The following is a 26,717-nucleotide window of genomic DNA, read 5'->3' as shown; positions in this document are numbered from 1 at the left end:
GGAGTTCACAGGCTCGTTGGAGTGCTTAGGTACTAGAAAATACTAGAACTGAGTTTTAAAAAAAATTATGATTACATCACTTATTATCACAGTTTTCCCTCCTGTTTGCCATTCCCCTATTTCTTACTTACCTAAATTATGAGCTGGTTTGGTGTCTACAGAAATTTAACATTTATTCATTCATCTGTTTTTATTGAGCACTTAATATATTCTAGGCAGAGGTATAACCGTGAAGTAAATACCAATCCCTGCCTTCCTGAAGTTTACACTATTTATAATCTTTTCCACAGATAAGAGACTTGCTATCTAGAACCAAGAAGCCTGGGGGACTAAAAGTCAGAGAAGATCAACAGCTGGGCTTCTATGTGGATGGCCTGAAGTCAGTGCCCTGTGAGAACTACGCACAGATTGAAAGGTTGATGGAACAAGGGACAAAAATACGGACCACAGCATCGACGAACATGAATGCCAGCAGCAGCCGGTCTCATATGGTTATTACCATTCAGTTCAAGCAGGTGAGACTCGTGGGAAGGCTGCTGTCCCAGTTTCCCACCAAGCATGGTCCAGGGGAAGGGTTCCCAGTGGCATGATGAGTTGGGGAGTATTGTGGAATCCTTTCAGATTTGACCTATGGATTAAGGTGGCTACTTCCAACCAGGAGCTATGGGGTTAGAAACAGTAGAAAGTGAGGCACTTTCTCTTTTCCTACCTGCCCACATCCCTGCCCCACCCAGGCTCCCCATGATGATGATGACCAGCTTTCAGATCCATGAGCCTAGAGAACCACCAGATACTGAACAGCCTTTCTGATGCTTGGAAGTAGCAAGATGAGGTCTTTGAAACTAGCTAATTCATGTAACTCTCCACTAACTAGAATTTTTGACAAAACCGAGCACATTTTCTTCTCCTCCATACTTCTTGCTAGATATCAGAGAGTGAGCTCTAGATCGCCACCAGTCTGATTCACAAATAGGTATTTACAAAGGCTGGGTAAACATGACAGTTAGCTATGATTTCACCACCTCTGTTCTCTAAGCCGCAGTCCTAGTAATAGAATGGTGATAAATGAAGATTACCCTGCTTTAACCAGGAATAGCGGGAAAACACTGGACTATATCTGATTCTTTATTTGTCAGCTTTGAAACGTCAGGGAGTAATTTACTCATCCTTAGTCTCAGTTTCCTATTCTGTAAAATGAGACAAACAGCTATCCTGGAGGAGTGCTGGGAAGCTTAGAGAAGAACCTGCATTTTAAAGAACAGTGAAGGATAACTGGGAAGATGGCAGAGAGGTCTCTGAAGTCACCTCCTTCCACTGACACACAGAGGCAACAACTGTGCATAATCCCACTCAGTCTGGAAACAACCCGAAGACTGGCAGAACAGCTCTTCCACGGCTAAAGATGTAAACAGAAACCCACACTGAGAAGAGTAGGAGGGGCAGAGACCTAGCTGGAAACCAAACCCCAGGCTCAGCAATCCTCAAGCAAGAAGGATATCACGGGCACCAAGGTATTTCTTGAGGAGCCAGGGTAACAAGCTTTACATCAGGCACACCCTGCCCTGGGGACCTGCTCCAGAAAGACAAGCCTTATAACATCAGGCTTTGAAAATGAGTGAACTCAACTCTGGGAGAGGCGGAGGGCTAGAAGAAACTGAGAGTCCACTCCTAAAGGGCCAGCAAACTCCATCATGCACTGTGAGACCCAGCACAGAAGCAGTAGTTTAAAAAGTGCCTGGGTTTTACATGAAGAAGATTTATTGACTAATTTTAGGGCATGTGCAAGAGGATCAGAGATCCGTAGGCGCTTTCTCAAGGAACAAGAGTGCTGAGGGTACAGTTTTTCTTTACCTCCTTCAGCCTAGCTGGTCAATCCTTGTGGGAGCCAGTTCTGATACACTCCACCTACCTTCTTAATACTGTTTGTCTTGCTCTGGTGTTGCCCTCTGGGCACACCCCTAGCACCCCACCCCAGAGGCACCCCTCCAAAGAGACTCCTTCCCCAAGGAGAAGGGGAGCTAGCCTTGAGCACCAGCACACCTGTAGCAGCTACAGCCGGGCCTCTCAGCAAGCTGTCCTGGGGGCCAGCTCTGCCCATCAGTGCACCCACAGCCGGTATGTCCAGTCACACAGGAGGTGCACACAGCCCACACAATAGACATCCCTGAAGAGCCTGGTTCTGCTGATGGTGGGGGGAAGGGGGGGGCAGGATTGTGCTGCTGGGTCCCTACAGGGTGCCTTCTATACAACACCACTACTGTCAAGACCAGGAGACATAGCTAACCTACTTAATACACAGAGACAAAGAGTCAGACAAAACCAAGAGACGGAAAAATATGTTCCAAACAAAAGAATGAGACAAAACACCAGTAAAAGAACTAAATAAAATGGAGATAAGCAATCTGCCTGATAGAGTTCAACTTGAGACAGGTGCTCCTCAGACTGGAGAGAAAAATGGATGAGCTCAGTGAAAACTTCAACAAAGAGATAGAAATACAAAAAGAACCAATCCTAGCTGGGGAATACAATAACTAAAATGAAAAATACACTAGGAGGAATCAACAGCAGATTGGAGGATGCAGAACAACTGATCAGCAATCTGCAAGATGGAGGGGGGGTGGTGGAAAGTACACAGCTGAACAGCAATCCAAAAAAAAAAAAAAAAAAAAACAAGGCAGAAAGAATTTTTCAAATGAGCATAGGTTGTGAGACCTCTGGGACAACACCCAGCATACTAACACTTGCCTTATTGGGGTCCCAGAAAGAGAAGAGAGAGAGAAAGGGGCAGAAAATGTATTTGAAGAAATAATACCTGAAAACTTCCCTAACCTTGAGGAAAAAACAACAACAAAAAATAGATATCCAGGTCTAGGAAGCACAGAGAGCCCCAAACAAGATGAACCCAAAGGACTCCACATTAAGACACGTAATAATTAAAATGTCAAAAATTAATAATAAAAGGGGAATCTAAAGGACAGCAATAGAAAAACAAATTGGTATATACATGGGAAACCCCATAAAGCTCTCAGCTGATTTTTCAACAGAAACTTGGCAGACCAGAAAAGAACGCCATGATATATTCAAAGTTCAGAAAGGAAAAAACCAAAACCATGAATTCTCTACCCATCAAGGTTATGATTCAGAACTGAAGGAGAGATAAAGAGTTTCCAGGACAGGGGCACCCAGGAGGTTCAGTCAGTTAAGCATCTGCCTTTGGCTTGGGTCATGATCTTGAGGTCCTGGGATTGAGCCCCGCATTGGGCTCCCTGCTCAGTGGGGAGTCTGCTTCTCCCTCTCCCTCTGCTGCTCCCCCCTGCTCATGCTCTCTAATAAATACATAAATAATCTTTAAAAAAAAAGTTTCCAGGATAAACAAAATTAAAGGAAATCATTACCATTACACTGGCCTTATAAGAAATGTTAAAGCAACTTCTTTAAATGGAAAAGAAAAGGCTCTAACAAGAAGAAAATTATGCAAGGAAAAAAATGCCATTGGCAAAAGCAAACATACAGTAAAGGTGATAAATCAATCACTTCTAAAGCTAGTATGAAGGTTCCAAGGCAAAGGTAGTAAACTTAATTACATATAAATTATATATACAAAAATCAGTTAAGGGATACATAACATTTAAAAATGTAAAATATGACACCATACACATAAAACATGCAGGGGGAGGGAAAAAGTAGAGCTTTGAGAATGTGTTTGAACTTCAGCAATCATTAACTTAATATAGACCGTTATTTACATTGAATGTTATATGTGAACCTCATAGTGACCACAAACCAAAAACGTGTAAGATACACAAAAAATAAAAAAGAAAGGAACCCAAGCAAAACACTGAAGAAAATTATCAAATCACAAAGGAAGAGAGCAAGAGAACAGAACAGAGAATTACAAAAACATCTGGAAAACAATTGACAAAATAGCAAGAAGTATATACCTATCGATTATTACCTTAAATGTAAATGGACTAAATGCTCCAATTAAAAGTCATAGGGTGACTGAATGGATTAAACACACACACACACACACACACACACAAGACCCATGTATATGCTGCCTACAGGGATTCACTTCAGACATAAAGAGACATACAGACTGAAAGGGAAAAGATGGAAAAAGATATTCCGTGCAAATGGAAGGAAAAAAAAATACGATGGTAGACAAACTGACTTTAAAACAAAGACTGTGGGATGCCTGAGTGGCTCAGTCGGTTAAGCATCTACCCCCGGCTCAGGCCATGATCTCAGGGTCCTGGGATTGAGTCCTGCATCCAGCTGCCTGCTCATTTGGGAGTCTGCTGCTTCCTCTCCCCCATACCAGCTCATGTGTGCACACGCTCTCTCTCTCAAATAAATAAAAATCTTAAAAAAAAGAAGACTATAACAAGAGACAAAGAAGGGCATTACATAATGATAAAAGGATCAATCTAACAAGAGGATATAACAATTGTAAATCTCTCTGCACACAATAGAGGAGCACCTAAATTTATAAAGCCAGTAGTAAGAGACATAAAGGGAGAAACTGACAGTAATACAGTAATAGAAGGGGACCTTAATACCCCACTCCTGCCAGTGGACAGATCACGCAGACAGAAAATCAACAAGGAAAGAGTGGNTTTGAATGACACATGTAACCAGAGGGACTTAACAGCTACATTCAGAACATTTCATCCTAAAGCAGCAGAATACACATTCTTCTCAAGTGTCCATGGAACATTCTCCAGGATAGATTTCATGTTAGGCCACAAAACAAACCTTAATAAATGTAAAGAGTTTGAAATCATATCAAGCATCTTTTCTGACCACAATGGTACGAAACTACAAATCAACTATAAGAATAAAACTGGAAAAAAACACAAACAGATGTTAAACGACATGCTACTAACCAATCAATGGGTCAACGAAGACGTCAGAGAGGAAATAAATAATACATGGAGATCGGGACGCCTGGCGGCGCAGTCAGTTAAGCATCTCATTCCTGGTTTCAGCTCAGGTCATGATCTCAGGGTCATGAGATCAAGCCTTGTGTTGGGCTCTGTGCTCAGTGGGGAGTCTGCTTGAGATTCTCTCTCTTCCTCTCCTTCTTTCCACTCCCCACTCATTCTCTCTCTCTCTCTCTCCCTCTCAAATAAACAAGTAAATACCTTAAAAAATGCATGGAGACAAATGAAAATGGAAACATCATGGTTCAACATCTTTGGGATGCAGCGGTGCTTGGGTGGTTTAGTCAGTTAAGTGTCTGACTCTTGATTTTGGCTCAGGTCATGATCTTGGGGTCCTGAGATCAAGCCCGTCATCAGGCTCTGCACTCACCTGGGAGTCTGTTTGTCCCTCTCCCTCTGCTCCTTCCCTGCTTGTATTGTCTCTCTCTCATATGAATAAATAAAATCTTTTAAAAAATCTTTTGGGGGGCACCTGGGTGGCTCAGTCAGTTAAGCATCTGTCTTTGGCTCAGGTCATGATCTCAGGGTCCTGGGACCAAGCCCCACATTGGGCTCCCTGCTCAGCAAGGAGCCTGCTTCTCCCCCTCCCACTCTCCCTGCTTCTGCTCTTTCTCTGTCAAATAAATAAATAAAATCTTAAAAAAATCATCTTTGGGCTGGAACAAAAGCACTTCTAAGAGAGAAGTTTACAGTGACACAAGCCTACCTCAAGAAACAAGAAAAATATTAAATAAACAACCTAACCTTACACCTAAAGAAATTAAAAAAAAAGAACAAAAGTCAACCTTGTAGAAGGATAGAAATAGTAAAGATCAAAGCCAAAGTAAATGAAATAGAGGTTAAAAAAAAGAAAATATCTATGAAATTAAGAGCTGATTCTTTGAAGAGAAAAAAAATCAATAAACCTTTAGCCAGCCTCATCAACAAAAAAAGAGAGAAGACCTACATAAATAAAATCAGAAAGGAAAGAGAAGTCCAACAGACATCACAGAAGTACAAAGGATTATAAGAGACTACTACAAAAGATTATACACCAACAAATTGGACAACCTAGAAGAAATGGATAAATTCCTAGAAACATACACTCTTCCAAGTCTAAATCAGGAAGAAATAGAAAATCTGAGCAGACCAACTGCTGGTAACAAAAGTGAATTTGTAATCAAAGAACTCCCAAAAAAACAAAAGTACACGAATGGATGGCTTCACTGATGAATCCTACCAAACATTTATTTTGTTTATTTTTTAAAAAGATTTATTCACTTATTTGAGAGAGAGAGAGTGTGTGTGTGTGAAAGAGAGCATGCATTGGGGGAGGGGCAAAGAGAGAGGGAGAGAATCTCAAGCAGGCTCTCCTCTGAGCACAGAACCTGACGAGGGGCTTGATCTCACAACCCTGAGATCATGACCTGAGCTGAAATCAAGAGATAGACACCCAACTGACTGAGCCACCCAGTCGTCCCTTTACTAAACACTTAAAGAAGTGTTAATATCTTTTGCAAACTATTCTAAAAAAATAGGAAAGAAAGCTTTGAAATTCACACAATGAGGCCAGTATTATCCAGAGGTGCAAAATAAAATAAAATAAAATAAAATAAAAAAGTTACAGATCAATATCCCTGATGAACATAGAGCAAAAATCTTCAACAAACCAAATTCAACAATACATTAAAAGTATTGCTCCCCACAAATCAAGTGGGATTTGCTGCAGGGATGCAAGGATGTTTCAATATTTGCAAATCAATGTGATGCACCGTATTAACAAACTGAAGGATAAAATCATATGATCATCTTAATAGATGCAGAAGAAAGCATTTGATAAAACTTAACATATGTTCATGATGAAAAGTCTCAACAAAGTGGATTTAAGGGGAACAACTCAACATACATAATAAAGTCCATATATGCCAAACCCACAGCAGCTAGCATCATACTCAATGGTGAAAAACTAAAGGCTCCATTCTTGCCACTTTTATTCAACATAGTACTGGAAGTCCTAGCCAAGGCAATCAGACATAGAAAAGAATAAAAGGCATCCAAATAAGGAAGAAGTAAAATTTTCATTATTTGTAGGTAAGATGATACTATACATAGAATACTCTAGACTACCAAAAAACTATTAGAATTAATAAATGAAATCGCTAAAGTTATAGGATACAAAATTAATACACAAAAATCTATAGATTTCTATTTCTATACATTGATAATGAGCTAGCAGAAAGAGAAATTAAGAAAACAATTCCACTTACAATTCTATCAGAAAGTATAAAATACCGAGGACTAAATTTAACCAAGGAGGTAAAAGAAATGTCTTCTGAAAACTACAAGACATTGATAAAAGAAATTGAAGAAGACACAAATAAATGGAAAGACATTCCATGCTCATGGGCTGGAAGAACAAATATTGTTAAAAGGTCTACACTACCCAGATCGAGCTACAGATTCAATGCAATCCCCATCAAAATACCAATACTATTTTTTTTAAAAGATTTTATTTATTTATTTAACAGAAATAGAGACAGCCAGCGAGAGAGGGAACACAAGCAGGGGGAGTGGGAGAGGAAGAAGCAGGCTCATAGCAGAGGAGCCTGATGTGGGGCTCGAACCCAGAATGCCGGGATCACGCCCTGAGCCGAAGGCAGACGCTTAACCACTGTGCCACCCAGGCGCCCCCCAATACTATTTTTTATAGAACTAATAATCCTAAAATTTGTATGGAACCACAAAAGACTCCAAATAGCCAAAGCAATCTTGAGAAGGAGGAATAAAGCTGGAAGAATTGCAATCCCAAATTTCAAACTATACTACAAAGCTATAATAAGGAGAATGGTACTGTCACAAAAACAGACCCATAGATCAATGGAACAGAATAGAGAGCCCAGAAATAAACCCACAGTCTTATGGTCAATTAGTCCATGACAAAAGAGGCAAGAATATACAATGGGAGAAAAGACAGTCTCTTCAATAAATGGTGTCAGGAAAACTGGCCAGCTATGTGCAAAACAACAAAACTGGACCACTTTCTAACACCATACACAGCAATAAATTCAAAATGAATTAAAGACCTTAGAGTGATAACTGAATCTATATAAGGAAAAAAGGAAACATGGGCAGTAAACGCTCAGACAACAGTCTTAGCAATATTTTTCTGGATCTATCTCTGCAGACAAGGGAAACAAAAGCAAAAATAAACAATTGGGACTACAGCAAAATAAAAAGTTTTTGTACAGCAAAGAAACCCCTCAACAAAATGGAAAGGCAACCTACAGAATGGGAGAAGATGTTTGCAAACGGCATATCCAAGGAGGGGTTAGTATCCAAAATACATAAAGAATTTATACAAATCAACATCAAAATCAAAACAAAAACCAGTCCGATTTAAAAATTGGACAGAGGGTCTGAATAGACATTGTTCCAAAGAAGACATACAGACACATGAGAAGATGCTCGACATCACTCATCACCATGGAAACGCAAATCAAAACCACATGAGATGCCACCTCCCACCTGTCAGAGTGGCTAGAATAAAGAACACAAGCAACGACACGTGTTGGCGAGGGTGTGGAGGAAGGGGAGCCCTTGTCCGCCGTTGGTGGGAATGCAAACTGGTTGCAGCCACTGTGGAAAGCGGTGTGGAGGCTCTTCAAAAAATTAAAAATAGAAATAGCATGACGATTCAGTAATTCCACTGCTGAGTACTTATCCAAAGAAAACGACAACACTATGTCAAAAAGATACAGGCATCTCAGTATCGACGGCAGCATCACTGACCACAGCCAAGATACGGAAACAACTTAAGTGTCCATTGATACCATGTGGTACATATACTCAATGGGATATTGCTTAGCTTTAAAAAAGAATGAAATCTTCTCTTTCAGGACAACATGGATGGACCTAGAGGGTATTATGCTGAGTGAAGTAAGTCCGACAGAGAAAGAAAAATACCGCATGACTTCACTTGTATGTGAAATCTTAAAACACAAGACAAAAGAACAAATAGACACAAATAGAAACAGGCTCGTAAATAGAGCTGGTGGTTGCCCGTGGGGAGGGTTTGGAAGGACGGGTGGAATAGGTGAAGGGGATTAAGAGGTAGACACTTCCAGCTAGAAGACAAGTCAGTCACAGGAATGAAAAGTACAGCATAGAGAGTACAGTCAGTAATATTGTAATGACGTTGTATGGTGACAGATGGCAACTCCACTCATTACGGTGAGCATTTTGTAACATATGTAATTGTCAAATCACTATGTTGTACACCTGAAACTATGGTAATGTTGCATGTCAACTGTACTTCTATTAAAAGTAAAAAAAAAAAAAAAGGGGGGGGCCCAGGGTCCCAGTTGGTTAAGTGTCTGACTCCTGGTTTCGGCTCAGGTCGTGATCTCAGGATCGTGAGATCGAGCTCCATGTGGGGCTCCATGCTCAGCGGGCAGTTTGAGAGCACGTACATACTAAAAAATAAGAACTTTATAATCTTTAAGTACTATTTAAATGATTTTACATTAGTAACATTCACAAACTTTGTATATGGTTTGCCCTTTTTTAACTTGATTACGCTCTGCTACTGGTGTCGGTAATGATGTTAACACCTGTTACTGTATGCCGGGCATGGTTAGAAACATCACTTCTCTTATCCGTTACCCTCCTAACACCCCAATAATATGCTATGATCCCCGTTTTCCAACTAAGACAGGTGCAAGTGTGAAAGCTAGTTCTCACAGTCATGTAACCAGCAAGGGGATCTGTCGCATTCTAAAGTCCATGTTCTTTTCCCCTTCCTGCGTGACCACACACTCCTGAACAGTCCCTTATTTTGCAGATTTCCCTGTATTTTCTATTTAAAACGTTTGATCACAGAAATACAAGAGCAGCAATTGGTATCTAATATACCACTGAAAATAGCTTTGCAAAACTGGGAAGGAGCAACTGAGACATTTGGGCCTGATGATGTATTATTGTGAAATATCATTATAAAGATGGCTTTTTTTTTTTTTTGAGAGAGAGAGAGAGAGTGAACAGAGGGTAGAGGGGCAGAGGTAGAGAATCTTAGGCAGGTTCTTTGACCAGTGGGTAATCTGACATGGAGCTTGATCTCACAATCCTGAGATCATGATCTGAGCTGAGACCAAGAGTTGGGCACTTAACTGACTGAGCCCCCCAGGTGCCCCAAAGGTAGCCTTTTAATTTATGAATTTCATTATATATTTTTGACTGTGAAGTACAACTAGAAAAAATGTTTTAAAAGTATGAACTAGATTGACTTCATATGTAGCCTGCTACCGTTGTAATAGCATGACTTGTGGCGTGTTCCTACAGGTTTTCCTAGACAGAGACCTCACCAAGCAATCCAGTATTAATTTGGTGGATTTAGCAGGAAGTGAAAGGCAGAAATCTTCAGGATCTGAAGGAGACAGACTGAAGGAAGGATCACGAGTTAACTTAAGTTTAACCAATTTAGGAAATGTTATCAGGTAAATAATTGGTGCACGGGTATTTACTTCTGCCATAAAAATGACCTCAGAAATAAAAAAAAATTCAGATTAATCATAGCCCTCGGTTCATGACCCACTGTTGTCATTGGCTTATACCTGGTCCTCCTATATATTTTATTTTAAATTTATTGCCTTTTAATAAAACTAAAAACACCAGTAAAGTCACCACCCTGCCCAAGAAATAGTTGGTATTTCTCTGCTATGCTCCCCTTGGAGGTAGCCGCCATCTTGAATTTTGCTAATCCCCTCTCTGTCCCTTTCTTCTTTCACCCTTTCTTATCACTTGTGAATATTATTAGGTAGTGGCACTCATTTTTGAAATGTACAAAAAGGGTAAAATATCATACTGTCTTTTGGATCTTTTTCTAAGTGATCAAAGTATAAATTATGTGAAGTACACAAATCTTAACTGTTCAGCTCAGTGAATTTTTTAATGTATATATCTATGTAATTACCACCCAGCCCAAGATATAGAACATTTCCCAAACCCAGAAAGCTCCCTCGTACCCTCCTCCCAGCTTTTACTCCCACCAAAAGAAACTGACCTTGGCCACTAAAAATTGGTTTTGCCTAACCATATTGATTTTCATCTAAATGTGACCATTTATAAGAGGTCACTGTCTTTTGCATCTGCTTTATTCACTAAGGACTGTGTCTATGAGACTTAGCCATGTTTCTCATGCAGTGTATTAGCCCTTTTTCATTGCTATGTTGGATTCCATTGTAGAAAATATACCACAGTTCATTTATCCATTCTCCTATTGATGGACATTTCATTTGTACCCAGGTTTTGACAATTATGAAGAACATTGCTATGAACATTCTTGTACATATGCTTTGGGGAAAACAATTTTTCATTCCCCTCAAGGATACACCTCAGAACGTTATTAACAATACGTATCCATGTTATGTGTGGCTTTGGTTAAATTGCCTTTTGTTCTGTCACTAAACATTGTGTCTATGAGACTGCCTGTTGAAGTAGAAGTTGTTTCTTCTTTTTCATTGTGATGTAGGGCTCCCTTGTGGGAACATGCCGCAATTTCTTCATTTGTTCTCCCGTCAGTTGGCATTTTGATTGTTTCCAGGTTTGGGTTATTTGCTATTACAAATAGCGCTATTATGAACATTCTCGTACAAATCACTGGGTATCAATATACTAAAGTTTCTCTTGAGTAGAGACAAAGGACTGAAATTGTTGGATTATTTGTAAGGTGTGTGTGATAACTTTTTTTTTTTTTTTTTGGCAATACCTAACTTTTGACAGTGGGGACAAATTATTTTCCAAGTGTTTGGACCAATTTATACTTCCAGCCGCAATGTATAAAATATCTCATTGATCCACATCTTTTCTAAGGCTTAGTATTGTCACATTTCTTGATATTTACTAATTAAATGGTCTTACCATGGCCTTGACGTTCCTGGTTATTAGCAAGTTCGAGCATCATTCGATACGTTTACTGGCAATATGTCTCCTCTCAAAATACCTGTTCTGTCTTGCCTGTTAGTCTATTCAGTGACTGTCTTTTTATTGATTTTTAGGTGTTCTTTACATATTTTGTATTACTCTTTTCTCAGGTATATAATAAATATCTTTTCCCAGCAGCTAGCTTGTCTTTTCACTTTAAGGTGTCTATTGATGAGCAGAAATCATGGTGATGGTTTTTGTTTTGCATTTCTTGTGTCTTGTTTAAGAAAAGTAGAGTCCAAAAGCTATCTCCCTACATTTCACTTAATCTCCTATCCATCTGGAGTTGACTTCTGTGCGTAACGTAAGGTAGACATCTTTTTCATTATTTTTTCCTTACAGATTACCAATTTTTCCAGTTACACTTGTTGAATAGTCCCTCCTCTCCCCAGTGGATTTTCTGTGCTACTTCTATCATAGACCAAAAGTCAATATATTTTATTTGACTTTTTAATCTGTTCAACTGGTCAAAGCCTAAACATTAATAAATGCTTTATCCTCTTCCTGAATAATACAAAGATCTCCATCCTACATTTGTGATTGCTCATATGTATTTTAATTCTATTCTTCTTTAACCCCAAAAGACATTATTATTTCTATTTTACACAGTGTTCATTTTTTAAGTTATTCACTCCTTCTTAAACCTCAAAGCTGCTAAGATCGTTTTCCTCCTGGTGGAAGGATATTCTGTAGAATTTCCTTCAGTGATCACCTGCTGATGGCAAATTCTGTTTTTGTTTGGTTGAAATGTCTTTATTTCACCCCAGGCTTGAAAGGTAATTTTGCTGGGTATATAATTCCAGGTGTGCAGGATTTTTTTTTCAGCTCATTAAGTTTATAGCCTGCTGTTTTCTGCTGGTCGTCTAATTGCTATTTCCTTGAAGACTATCTATCTTTCCCCCTAGCTGCTTTTAAGCTCTTCTGTTTCGATGTTCTCCAATTTCATTATGTTGCATTGGAGTGTGAATTTATTTATTCTGCTTGGAATTCCCTGGCTGCTATAGCTCCGTAGATTAGTGATTTTCATCAGGACTGGAAAGTTCTCAGCCATTACTTCTTGCATACTGTCTGTGCCCATTTATTTTCTCTCTTCTCTTCTGGAACTTCAACTAGACCATTTAAATCTTCTCACACTGTGCTCCATGATTTTTAACCTTCCTCGCTTGTTTCCCATCCCAATCTGGCTCATCTCTTTTGAGCTATCTAGTTCACCAATTCCAGTTATAGTAGTGTCTAACTTGCTGTTACACCTGCCCATTGTATCTTTCATTTTAATGACTGTATTTCTTTCCTTCTAGAAGATCATTTTGTTTCTTTTCCAAGTCTGCTAGATTCACTCCATAAATTCCTTGTCACTGTGATTATAACTTCCCATCGATGGGATTGCCTCCCTCCTCCTCCCCGCTCCTCAGTGACAACACTGCTATGTCTGCCGTCCCCAGGAGTGGGGTGGAGATTGGCACATTTGCTCATTCACACTTTCTCTGGTGCCTTGTCCTAACTTCGTGGGCTCTTCTGAAGGCGGTATGAGAGAAAAGCCTTGAGAACTGAAACCCGCTCCCCATTCTGGCCTTCACCCCGCCAGCTGGCCGCCCTCTTCCACAGACTGAAACTCTTCCTTATACACAGATTTAGAATAGTCTTCAGGCTCTTCCGGTTTTCCTCACAAGGTTTAGCGTGTGTTCCTCAGCTCTGGGCTTCCCTCTGTCTGTCATGGTCCCTCTGTCAGGGTTGAGCTCAGGGAGCAGCGGCCCAGGTGGTCAGCTGCGGCCTCCTCGTACAGAGGGCGTCTCGACTAGCAGGTTTTACTTGGAGTCATGTCTCAGGCTTAGGGGGTCCAAGGGGGGATAGGACGGGTGCTTCTGACTTATTCCCAGGGAGGCAGATTTCTTCTTGACATATATTTTTTTAACCGGTTGTTTCGTGTTTTCTTTCTCATTCAGCGCTCTGGCTGATGCGGCCACGGGGAGGAGAGTGCTGCACGTTCCCTACAGAGATTCTGTTCTGACCAAACTGCTCCAGCCAGCTCTGGGCGGCAACAGCAGAACTACTTTGGTAAGGTGGCTCTTACAGCCTGGGAGACCGACGTAGCTGTTGCGGTCATTGTCACAATTACGCTCCGCGTGCCGTGCTGTCACACTTGGCATTTACGTAGCACACTCCCGCCTAGCCCCTGACTCCTGGAACTCTTCCTACTACGATGTTCAGATATTGCTCCTTTTTGTTTTCTATGTTTTCTTTTCTATAGTTTTCAGGTTCTCTACACAGAACATTACTATTATTATCAGAAAAAAAATACGATTTCTCAAATCACACTGATAAGGTCATACTATTCCAACTTAGGGGTCATGTCAGGGCCAGACTGGAAATCAGTTCGACCACGTGTGAGACACAAGGCAGGAGTTTAACCTGGAGAGGAACCGAACCGTGGCATCTAAGCAGAGACCCCAGAGTCTTACTACTGAATGTTTGCCAAGTGGGTACAGTGCAGAGTGGGTTAAAAACGGGAGTCTCTGCTCTTTGGCTTCAGGTGTGGGAAGGAACCAAGCCGGGCAAGCTCTGCCTGCCTCCTGCCTGCCGTCCGGGTCGGGAGACAAATGCTCAAGCCCAGCCCGTTCCGTGCACGCTCTCCCAAATCCACAGCCAAAGACATCCTTGTTTTCTATCATTGAGTCCTGCCTAAGCATTTAAAATTATTTCAAAGTTTTTCTGGTGGTCTGTCTGCCCATGGGAACAACCCTCAAGAACCTGGAATTTAAAAAGGGCCCATAAGACGCTCAGAATGTTCGACTACAAAGTCAAGTCTAACGGGTGTGCAGGCTGAGGCCCTGACACCTTAACAGAGAAAGATGTGGTGGGGGGGTCACTCAAAAGAGCACTTGCAAAGCCAACATCCAAGTGCTGGGTCCACTGTGGCTCCCATCCCATTTCCGGCACAATTCTCCTAACACCTGCTTTGCTCTCTTTCTAATGCGGGTCGGCTGAGACTCTTCCCTTGGAAGTGTTGCTGTGTGTGTTGTGAACTGGTGTCATGTGTCTGGGGTGTGTGTGTCATGCACCTGAGGTGTGTGTGAGCTGTGTGTGGCGGGGGGGCGGGTAGAGGTGGGGTATAAGCGTGTGTCACATGCGTGTTCCGAGCTGTGAAGTCTGCACGCTACCGTGAATTACAAGCTGTTCTGTGAACGCCAGCCAGACGAGATCTATAACCACGCAGCCCTCTCAAATCGCACGAGCTGAAGGGGCCGTGTTTTACAGATAGCAGCCATAAGCCCCGCTGACATCTGCTATGAAGAAACTTTGTCCACGTTAAGATATGCCGAAAGGTACGGGCGTGGATATTTACTACCCCTAGTGGCTTTCGGTTCCAGATCTGTCCCATTCTTCCAGTACCCCTTCTACCTGATGGGTTGGCAGCTGGGGAAGAGGCCCGGGAGGGGGTCAGGACAGAACGCTTCCTGGGGACCCGGGGCCCTTCTGAGCCTGTCACTTGGTCACTGCAGCTTGGCATGGGAGAGGCACCGGAGGCTGAACGGATGGGGGAGGGCTGATGCCAGTCCTGATGCGACTGGCATCGGTCTCCCTGTATTTTCCTGCCAAATAGCCTGGCTGTTCACACATTTCTCCCCTTGTCACATGGCCCACGGGGAGCGCGGCACGGCAGGCAGGGGACTTTTAAGCTAATGATGTTCGAGGCGACTCCCCCTGTTGGCACCCACTCTCCAGCTCCATAGCTTCCCCTGGGCTCAGTCTCATTTCTCCAGGCCCCATGCATACGGATTACACTCTTCGGGGGTAGGCCTGGCGGTCATCGGTATCTCTTCCCAGGGAGGGGTCATCATCTCCAGGTTCCCTCTGTCCAGCGGGGCTGGGAAGCCAGTCCACACACTTAGCCCGGCCAGGGGGCTGCAGCCTAGACAGGTTCCTGCTTCTCTGGACCCTTTTAAGAAAGATGAGGGTACAGGGCAAGGAAGCCTCCAAGCAGGTAGAAGCCACACGCTCATCCCCCTTCCCTTTCACGTGGCAGACACAGAAGTCACCACCGAGACCCGCCTGTTGGGTTCAGACGGGACCTTGGGATTCTGGGCCTCCCCATCGCTCAGCTGCACCCCGTATCGAGGGAGGTGATTTCTCATCAGAGCCGGGGTGGAGAACACAGGCGATCAGGCATGAGCCATGCCAGACACGTGGCAGGTGCTCAACACCATAGCTGTTACTGAGTTACCAAGTCGTGGCCACTCGTCGGGGGCTTCCCTGGGCCCCAGGTCAGGGAGGGAGCCTTGCATTTCAGGGACGCATACGAGTGTCCTCCTGCCCCGGGCAGCCTCAAGACCGTGTTACACCATTAGACATTTCTTTCTGCATCAGCACGGCACGCTCAGATCTTTGGGTCAGTTCTGTCTCTCTGATTATCAGATGCAAATCTGTTGCCAGCAGATTTCATGTGAGAGACTATGTGATGCCGAGGAAGGGAAGCAGCAGCTCAAAGTCCCGGGCTCTGAGCCCGGATCTGCCATGGGCTGTGGGACTTGGGGGCCCAGCCCTGGAGACCCTCTCTCCTTCAGGGAAAGGAGTAAGGTGGCCATCTCGAATTTCAGATGCAGAGCACATCAGGAACGCGTTAGCGTAAGTAGGTCCCAGGCAATACGCTGGAGCCCGCGAAAGAGTCAGCCCCCAGGACCCCCGCTCGCCTGGGGCACGTGCAAGGCCACGTGGACAGCCCCCGGGGTTGAGTTAGGACAGTTGCAGCCGCCCTGACTGCGTAGACTCTCCCACTAGTGAAGTCAGCCCAATCAGCCAAGTGCATTCAGGGCCCAGGACACTTCAGGGCCCAGCTGAGGGCCCGGTCGAGCTGCTCGCGTTTACCTGAGCCGTGCACGTAAGGTTGGAAGGCTGTAAGGCTCCTGCTTGGCCAGTTTCTGGCCCGTGCTCGGCAGAGGGGCCCCAGGCCTGAGTGTGTGTTCCTCTTTGCACGTGGAAGGGCTAAAAAGATCCAGAACAAAGCCGTGGTCAACACCTCGACGCTGATGAGAGAGTCAGAGGCAGAGAACAACAAAGCGCGGCTCTCATGTGGAAATTCCAGGATGGCAGGTAAACGGAGTCGGGAGTCAGTGCCCCGGTCCAGGCCAGCAGCAAGAAGGCTGGGCGTGGGATGGAGGGAGGGACTGGCTGCAGGCTCAGCATGGGGCTTGGTGGGTGAACACCTGCTTGGAATCCCTGGAGCCCTAGCCCAGGCCAGGGCAGCCTCTGGGCACGTTTCGGCCCTGGCCTCAGGGAAACCCACTCTATTTTGAGGTAAACGCAGATTTGTATGCCGTTGTGAGAAATAACGGCCCTGCCCTTTCTGGACGGTCATTTCAGTCTCATTTTTATTGCCATTTTTATTCTGAAGCCACGGTTTCTACCGAGACTACTCTTTCCTTCCCAGAATTGCACGGCGGCCATCCGATGTTTATTCTACTGATGGCCTCATGCAGTTCAATGATGTTGGAGTCCTCAGAAACCTTAGCAGCAGCACCCCAACCGGCACCATTAATCCCTGGGGGCAGAAGTGATTGCGGCGCGCCCAGCTGGTTATTGGTTACCCTGCTCCTTGCCCTTGACATTGCACACCTGTTGCTGAGAATGCCTCCCCCTTCCAGAGCGGCCGGGCTGCCTGCTGGCAGAACAGGGGCCCGGGCTGCAGACGGGCCAGCCGACCTGGGCTTGCCAGCTGGAGCAGGCGCGGGAGGAGTGGCAGAAGCGGTACCGGGCCATCGCCCAGGTGAGCCCCACTGCCGCCCCACTGCCTCCCCTGCAGATTGCTGTCCCTGGTGGGAGCCTCACCCCCTTCCCAAGCATACACGGCCGCCTGGGCTGTGGCCAGGTGGATGATAGGGGTGGCTCCTATTTTCAGTGAACATGTCGTATGGGAGATGTGACAATGACTTACTTTCATGCTATCGGCAGGGATGAGAGGGAAGGAAGCCAAAAGGCTTGATGAGCGAGGCCAAGGGTAGTTTCAAGGTCATCAATAATTACAGTTCGGGGAGAATGTGAGGACTACAAACTGTGTTCTGGGAGCCTTATGGTGCCCCGGAAGCCTAGCGCCCACCCTGGCATTCGCCACTGGTATCAGATCCTAAGTGGGCTGCGATGTGAATTTCGGATGTGGCTCAGGGAGATGCCCTCTTGGTCCCCCAGCCACAGCACACTCCCACCGTGACCTGGCCCCCCAAAGCCACAGGCTCCGCACAAACCCCAAGTCCGGGGCCAGATTCGGAGCATAGCTCCAGGAAGCCAGGCTGAGTTAGGGCCCAAGGATTCTAGAGGCGTGGACAGTAACAACGGAAAAGGTTCTTACCCTCCTTACTCTCTATCAGAATTTCGAGACTTAAAAGCTTTCCTTGTGCCTGCCCCAGTCCTGGCCTATCGATCCTCTAGAGGTCTGAGGCCAGTCCGTACTGGACTCAGGGAGGAAACGCGTTCAGGTGACCGGGAGAGAGTCCTACGGCGTGTCACATTTTGTCATCAACGTCTGATGACCAGTGAGCTCGCCAGCAGGACGGGGGGAGCATGAGATGTAGGGGAGCAGACTTAGCGGAGGCCCGGGGAAAGATGAGGCAGGTGAGGCAGCTGCCTGGGGCATCAGGATGGCTGGGGGTGCAGGGGCAAGGGAGTCAGGGAGGAAGGGGCCGATCGATGCAGGGCAGCCGGGAAGGGGGAATAGCGTTGGAGAGTGGCTATGCTTTGTCCAGATGAACTCAGGCCCCCGAAGGCCGACCTGCCGAGGGTCTCACCCCTGCTCTGTCTAGCCAGCAGCCCCACCGGGCCTTCCTCAACTGGATTTGCTTTACGGGGTGATTTGACAGGATGCATAGACAAATGGCTTTGGTCTGAAGTGGATGGGACAGGAATGCTGCTCTCCCCTGAGCGTGCGAGCCCTAGGCCCTCTCCGTGTCTCCTCCAGGAGCGGCAGATGACGGAGACCTTCCCTCACCTTCTCAACGTCAATGAGGACCCGCAGCTCACGGGTGTTCTCAAGTACTTCATTCAGACTGGTACTCACCCCTCCTGACTCACTCTGCACCTGCCCCTGCTTCTTGCTTCACGAGCATGTGTCTGTTTCTTTGGAATCTCTCTTTTTGTGGTAAATATATGTAACACAGAGTTCACCGTGCTGAGTATTTTTAAGTATACAGTTCAGGGTCATTAGTGCCTTCACAGGGCTGGGCAACCATCACCCCGATCCATTTCCAGAACCTTCCCTCTTCCCAAACTGAACCTCTGTCCCCATTCACCGACTCCCCGCGCCCCTTCCCCAGCCCCTGCCAGTATCAGATTATAACTGGGCTGCACTTATGACTATTCTAGGGACCCCGGCTATTCTAGGCACCCGTATCATTGGAATCATACAATATCTGTCCTTTTGTGACCAGCATGTTTCACTCAGCATAATGTCGTCGACGTTCATTTCTGTTATAGCAGGTGTCAGATCGCCTTCCTTCCTTTTTAAGGCTGAATAATATTCCATTATATGTGTATGCCACATTTTTTTTTTAAATCTATTCAGACTTTGGAAAATGGCCTCGGTATTGTAGTAACATTTGGCTTTCCGCACCCTGGCCTTATGCGCAGCCCAGGACAAGAGAGGGTTCATGCGGATGGAAGTGGGGGCAGCCCCCCAGGAGGTCCGGCGCGAGGCTCTGGGCCCTGCCCGGGGCTCAGCGACAGGACAGAAACAGCTTCACAGACCAGGACCTTCCCCGCGGCCAGCCTTCAGCACATCTCCCAAGGCCCAGACTCAACAGTTTCTTCCTCCAGGATTCCCACCAATAAGGTGGAAATTGAAAAAAGTTAGGAATCCCACCAAAAAAGGGCAGAAGATGAAATAATTATCCCTTAGGCAGGGTGGTGTCCAAGGACTTATGACTGAAAATCCTAGCGGCAAAAATCCCCTCACACGATCCTCTTGGAGATGAAATAGCACCACCCAAGCATGAGACACGTTCCCTGGTCAAGGTCAAATCCTGACAAACTGAAGACCAATTATCCTAATTCTTTTCAAGGTTCATGTGACGCTGGTCGCGCCGCTTCAAATGCCATCCTTCTTCAAGGTTTGGGGTAAGTCTACACAAACAATCTTTGTCCAGCAGGCGAGAGCTGTGACCCGTTAGCCCATGGGAGAGTCTCAATGTCTGTCTGGTTGTCTCCGGGCCAGGCCACAAAGCCTGCTGGACAATCGCGAACAAGAAAGTACCAGATTTCTCACCGAAATCCCTCCGCTGTGCTCACCTTGTCTTCTAGGCTCCAATGTGGGGAGAAAGGGGAAGGCCAGTATGAGAATTCTGCACAAGGGGACATAAGTAGACGAGGCCAGAGAGTGAGAAGAGAGCCCGCCACAAGTGGCCCACGTCTTTCGTGGTCTTAACCACCAAAGCAACAACATTCTCACATCTCTGTGCTCAGAGCCTTCCCTCACCAACTGGACTAAGAGGAAGCCCAACCTTTGAGGTGATCTCCTCTACAAAGGGAGGCCCCTCAGAAGCCTATGGCGGTCCCCATGAACTTGCAGCTGTCCCGTACCCCTGTGGCCTGCCCACAGATTTCCAGCTCACAGACGCCTGACTGACCCCTCCCCCTGACATACTTCAGCCCTCCTGAGCCAAAGCACAGGGAGAGGAGAGGAGGGGGCCTGTGCTGACCCTGCCCCACCGGCCCCTAGGTCCCCTTCTCCTGACTCGTCCTGGAGACCCCCCTCCTCGCCCTTTCCAGACCATTCCCTGTGGGGACCCTACACAGGTGTATAAATGGCTGAACTCCAGATGAGCTGAGCTTAAAACCTTTCCCACAGCATCCCTGGGCCCCAAGCAAAATAAGTGATATGGATGGACATGTCTTAACACCTAGAACATTCCATGACAGCCAAGGAGTCTAGGAACATTCTAGAACAGTTAAGAAGCTGAGTCATTCAGGGCACACAGATAATGTCTAGGGGGCAGGCAATCTGAACCTCTGACATCGATCCCCAAATCTTTAGCATATAAAGTCTGGATTTGTATAATAAGACCCAGAAATGGATCTCAGCTTCTCTGTGGTATACACATTTATTATCAATGATTATTAGCTGCCTGCCCCAGCATCCCTTTGGAAACATCTTTGCTTTCTTTTCATGTCCCCCCCGCCCCCAATCCTGCTGGCCTGTGAGTTCTTGAGGACTCTCGCCATGACCCTGCCTATCCGGGCTCCTTGTGGCTCTTGGCCCTTGGCCCGTGTTGGTTCTGTTGGTCAAAGAATTGCTTTGTTGTCCTTCTGCACCTGCTTCTCTGCCTCCAGCCCCAGGAGCCATGGCACGCAGCAGCCCCAGACTGCTTCCTGGCACCGGGGGGTCGCTAGAGGTCTTACTGAAGCAGGAAAGAGGGCAAATCACCAGAACTGTTAGCTAAAGTCATCATTATTGTGGCTTCTTAGACAAACTCCTGTCTTTTTAGAATTTCAGATAAGCACGCTTCCTTCACCAATCTGGATGGGAAAGTGACGGTCACGCCACACGGCAAATGCAAAGTTGTCGTTAATGGGGTGCCCATCATGAGCAAGACGAAGCTGCAGCACCTGGTAACCTTTCCTGCCTGGTCCCAGAATTCCCTAAGTCCTACCCGAGAGCTGGGGCGGGGGGGGGGTCCTCGACAGGTGCCCCTGGCTCTGCGCTGTGGCCAGGGATAGGCACCAACCACCCAGTGTCCTTCTGCTATGGTGTCACGAGGGACGTGGCCACAGCCTGGAGTTGGGAGATCTGATATTAGCTTGCTGTGTGTTCTTGGGCAAGTCACTTCACTTCTCTGGACTTCATTTATAAAACAGAGAGGAGTGAACTAGAAGTTCACCAAGACCCTTTCCAGCTCTAACGTTTTATGGTATCTTAGACTTCTTAAAAAACCTGCCACGTGGAGGGAGGGACAGCAGCACCTCAGAGACACCGGGCTCCCCATTTCCTCCCGACACCCTGGCCTGAGTCCCCGGCACCACAGGGGCCCTCTGCAGCCTCCCTGCGGCCCAATCCCCTCTTCAACCCATCCCCACACCGTAGCCACAGAGAGTCCTCTAGACAAGCTATTGGATTAGACCCTGCGCTGCTGGAAATCCTCAGTGACCACCCTTTTAGGACACCTGGGTGAGCCGCCCCATCTCTCCGCCTCCTCCAGCCTCACTGCTCTGCACAAAGGTCACACTGACCTTCTCTTGATTGTTCAGAACATTCCAGGCTCTGTTTGGCAGCAGCCTCCTCGGCCGTGGTGAAACTTACCACCCCTGACGTCTTAGCTTCAATGGTGCACCTCAGGAGAGGACCGCTCTGATCCCTGGTGCAGACTAGCCCCCTTGCCCTTCTGCAGAAGCATCCCCTTTTATTCCAGCGTCTCTCTCAGGCTATTATACTGTTTGCCCATAAAGTCCTAGAGGGGAGGGCCCGGGTCTGTTTGGTCCCCACTGGGATCCCTGAGGCGGAGCTTGGTGTGGGATACAGAAGAAGTAAATGAAAGTATGCACACAAGAGCAAGATACCAACCTCTTCCTCCCCATTCATGGGTCTCTTCCCTGTCTGGGGAAATCGTGAAGGGCTTATGAGTTAACAGCCAGACTGCGCGTGGGGCCTTGGCCTCCCCTGGGGCCAGGCTGATCCCATACCTCTGGTCTCCATCCTTCCCCTGAGCCACGTGTCTCCTCCCCAGGACCGCATTATCTTGGGATCCAACAGCGCCTACCTCTACGTTGGGTTTCCTTCAGAGCGAGGAAGTGAAGATTTGAACAGGCTGGACTATGACTTTTTCCAGCTGGAGAGAGCGGCTGCGGAGGGAGTGAGTGTGGACAAGCTCGGTGAGCAGCCCCGGGTCCCGCCTTCCCAGCATTTTCGACACGCTGATCTGAGAGCAACAGCTGTGTGCTCTCCTGCCTTCCTTAAGAAAACAATCTTTTACTGTTTCAAAATGCAATGTTTGGAAAGTTAAAATAGGATTTCCATATAAAAGTAGAACGAAGGCATGTCAAGGATTTAATTCATTCAACTGTTTCTTTAACCAACGGAGAAGAGAAGAGAGTGCTATATCCAGCTGACCCTTGAAAAACATAGGTTTGAACTGCACAGGTCCATTTACACAAGGATTTTTTTTTTTTTTTTAAGAAATACAGCATAGCTCTGTAAAGCTATTTTCCTTAGGATCTTCTCTCTAGCGCGCTTTATTCTAAGAACACAGTACATAATACATAGAACAGACTAAATATGGTTCATCAGCTGCTTATTGGTGAGTCTTCCGGCCAACAATAGGCTATTAGTAGGTATGTTTTGGGGGAGTCAAAAGTTAAGTGGATTTTTGACTCTAAGGTGGGTCGGGGCCCCAGTCAATAGTTTAGTCTTAGGATCTTCTCTCTAGCGCGCTTTATTCTAAGAACACAGTACATAATACATAGAACAGACTAAATATGGTTCATCAGCTGCTTATTGGTGAGTCTTCCGGCCAACAATAGGCTATTAGTAGGTATGTTTTGGGGGAGTCAAAAGTTAAGTGGATTTTTGACTCTAAGGTGGGTCGGGGCCCCAGTCAATAGTTTAGTGAGTGGACACCAGGACATCTGCTAGGGGATCAGAATCCCTACACAAGGCTCTGCAAGGACATTTAAAGGGCACTCATCCCTTTTGCCTCATTTCCACGTTCTGAAGGTTTTTCTCAACAACTTCCCCTGCACCCCACAGCCGCCATGGGGCTCTCAGACACAACTTCTGCTGTGTCGTGGCCTGTCACTTGTCCTCAGGGCCTGGACGCACTCTGCCCTCCTTTCCCGGAGCCTCTCGCCACGGCAGGGAAGCATTGTGTGGGCAATTCTCAATTTTGAAGCAATTTCTCGAGACGTACAGAAAAGTTTCAAGAATCATGCATAGGACTCTCATATACACTTGAGTTCCTGTGTCCATGTTTACTACACTTGCTTTATTATATATCTGCATACGTGTGTATATATGTAAATATATGTATATATAATCTTTAAATACATATACATATTTTTTCCTAATCATTTGAGAGTAAGTTGCAGTATGGACTTGATGCATATTTAACTAATTGTTCGTGTCAATAGTGTTCTTTATCACAACAAATTCAAGTCCAAACCCAAGTAAGGACCACATTCAGTTGTCACGTCTCTCTGGTCTCCTTACACCCGGTCAAACACCAGCTCTCTGTCTTTCATGACCTTGACATTTTTAAAGAGTAAAAGGCCAGCTGTTTTATATAATGGCCCTTAATTTGTCTTTTTGGTGGCTGCCTGGTTTCTCCACTGTGAAATTATGAATTCTATCTTTTTTTTTTTTTTAAAGATTTTTTTTTATTTATTTATTCGACAGAGATAGAGACAGCCAGCGAGAGAGGGAACACAAGCAGGGGGAGTGGGAGAGGAAGAAGCAGGCTCATAGCGGAGGAGCCTGACGTGGGGCTCGATCCCACAACGCCGGGATCACGCCCTGAGCCGAAGGCAGACGCTTAACCGCTGCGCCACCCAGGCGCCCCTTGAATTCTATCTTTTAAATTAATAAATATTTCAGGAGGAGAGGCTTTGATATGTAGACACCCTACACCTCGTCATACTTTTATCCACCAGTTTTGTCATCCTTTGGTCATTCTTGCTTGGATTATGATGATGACTTTTTTCAAATGGTGAATCTCTAGCTCTATCCTTTCTTCTACATTTATTTGAAAAATGTCCACTGCAAGGAAGAAATAGTCTATTTGTTTATTCATTTATTCATGTCAATACGAACTCACAGAATCCAGTTTTACACAGTGGGCTTTAACCTCTTGCTTTCAGGATTTGATGTGTGAACTGTCCTAGATACGGCCCAGAGCAGTCCTTTCAAGCTGACTTCTGTGTCTTTCTGCTATGTCCCCCTCGTTCTTTGAACACTAGCTTCCTTTCTGGCAGAAGGACACGTTCTAGGTGCATCTGCGGACTCTCAGTCCCAGCGCTGGAGTCGGGCACTCCTCCAAACATCCTGATTCCTTTCGGTCGAGAACGGCATCTCTAAATCCAGATCTGGGGCTAGGTGTGCAGGCCGCTGTACTGATAAATGGACACATCTCTGGGGTCAGATGCACAGCTCCCACGCACATACGGATAGCTTTGGCTGCATCCACAAAACCATAGTTCCTAGTGATAACCTCCAATTCTAGTTCAATGCCCCAGTGGTTAGTCTAGTTTTTCCTTGGTGGGGAAAACTTTTAATATAATATTTATATCCCATTTTTCTCTATCTGTCCTCTGGATTCCATCCCCCGGAGCAGAGGGAGACGGAGAAGCAGACTCCCCGCTGAGCAGGGAGCCCGACATGGGACTTGATCCCAGGATCCTGGGATCATGACCTGAACCGAAGCAGACACTTCGCCAACTGAGCCACCCAGGCGCAGCCCTACCCCAGCACCTTCTTAAGCATTTGTCCCTGCAGAGTGCCCTCCACTGCACCATCAAATGGTCTCTATGGGTCGTTCCCATCACACAAACACGGTCCACTATCTTCCATCATAAAAATAAGCAAAGCCCTACCTTGACCCACATTCCCCTTTGGCTACTGCCATATTGCTTTTTGTTTCCTTCGAGAGAAAACTAATAAGCTATTCCCACTTTCTCATCTCCCAGGCACGCCCTGGCCTCCTCCAGGCTGGCCTCTGTCCCGACCATTCCTCGACACAGTGTACTCTGTGTTCTAGATCAGTAGGCACCCGTCCACACCCATCTCACTGAGGTCTTGGCCATATTTTACACCATTGAGTACTCTCTCCCATGTGGAATATTTTCCTCTTGGAACAATACGCTCTCTTGGTTTCCTTCCAAGCTGGTTCTCCCACACCCACGCATTGAGCCATGTTGAGCTTGGACCTTGGGGCTCTTCTCCAGATGGGTGCTCCCCCAGGTCCTCATCTGACCTCAGCGGTGCTCGGCGCCATCTTACGCAAACGAGCCTCAGCAACTCTGTTTCCTGCTACCTACTCGCTCTCTACTTGGTATCTTCATCCAGCTGCCTTCTCGATAGCTCTGCCTGCGTGTCCCACAGACGTCTCAATCACTCACTGCACCCTGTTTTCATAGCGAGGTTTTACCACTCGGTGAACTGCTCAAGCCCCAAACCTAAGCCTCCTCCCTTCTCTCACTTCACAAGCCGCTTCACCTTCCCTCCATCTGCTTGCGCCGCCTTTTCTGTGCAAGCCACTGATACTCTTGGGCTGAAAAATATCCGACTTCTCAGTGTAAGAATAAAATCCGCACTCCTTACCATGGCCTTGAAGGCCCTATATGATCCATCACGGCCTCGTCTCACACCACTCTCTCCTTACCTCACTTTGCAACTTACTGCTCTCCTTGCTGCTCCTGGAGCATGCACCAAACCCTGTTCTGCCTCAGGGCCTTTGCACTTCCTGCTTGTTCTTCTTTGCCTCTTCGACTCATTCTCAGCTTTCAATTCTCAGCTCAAATCTTACCTCGTCAGATAGATCTTCCCCTTTCTTGGTCTCATCTAGTTACTCTTATGTAACTATTTCTTTCCAAACGTTGATCACATTTAAAATTTTACTTATTGCTTTACTGGACTATTATCTATTTATCCACGTGAGAATATCAGCTCTAACCGGCATTTTTCTTTTGTTCATCCATTCACTTACCTCTTCCTTACTTTAGTAAGTGTTAGCTGAGCTCCTACTATGTGCTAGATTCAGTTCTACGCCCTGGGGACCCTGCTAATCTCCAGAGGGCCCTCGGGGAGTATCTGTTGCATGAAGGATGAAGGACACGACCCAAATCAGT

The 26,717-nt window shown here is 45.8% G+C and overlaps 1 protein-coding gene across 1 annotated transcript in view; it reads left to right on the top strand.

Moving 5' to 3' along the window:
* Positions 1-278: 278 nt before the first annotated feature.
* Positions 279-26,717, top strand: part of LOC103666966 (kinesin-like protein KIF28P) — a gene marked incomplete at its 5' end in the record, with an annotated part of 40,333 nt that continues 13,894 nt past the window's right edge. Inside the window, 10 exons of the mRNA XM_008695056.2 lie at positions 279-515; positions 10,263-10,417; positions 13,847-13,958; positions 15,159-15,226; positions 16,882-16,991; positions 17,543-17,664; positions 18,850-18,940; positions 19,949-20,003; positions 21,371-21,494; positions 22,607-22,751. Coding sequence (XP_008693278.2) covers positions 279-515; positions 10,263-10,417; positions 13,847-13,958; positions 15,159-15,226; positions 16,882-16,991; positions 17,543-17,664; positions 18,850-18,940; positions 19,949-20,003; positions 21,371-21,494; positions 22,607-22,751 — 1,219 coding nt within the window. The remainder of the gene's footprint in view (positions 516-10,262; positions 10,418-13,846; positions 13,959-15,158; positions 15,227-16,881; positions 16,992-17,542; positions 17,665-18,849; positions 18,941-19,948; positions 20,004-21,370; positions 21,495-22,606; positions 22,752-26,717) is intronic.

The sequence above is a fragment of the Ursus maritimus genome, unplaced genomic scaffold (assembly GCF_017311325.1).
Source record: "Ursus maritimus isolate PB19 unplaced genomic scaffold, ASM1731132v1 scaffold_2, whole genome shotgun sequence".
In the NCBI taxonomy this organism is placed as follows: Eukaryota; Metazoa; Chordata; class Mammalia; order Carnivora; family Ursidae; genus Ursus; species Ursus maritimus.
Note: the sequence above shows the minus strand (reverse complement) of the source record. Positions and strands in the feature narration are given on the sequence as shown.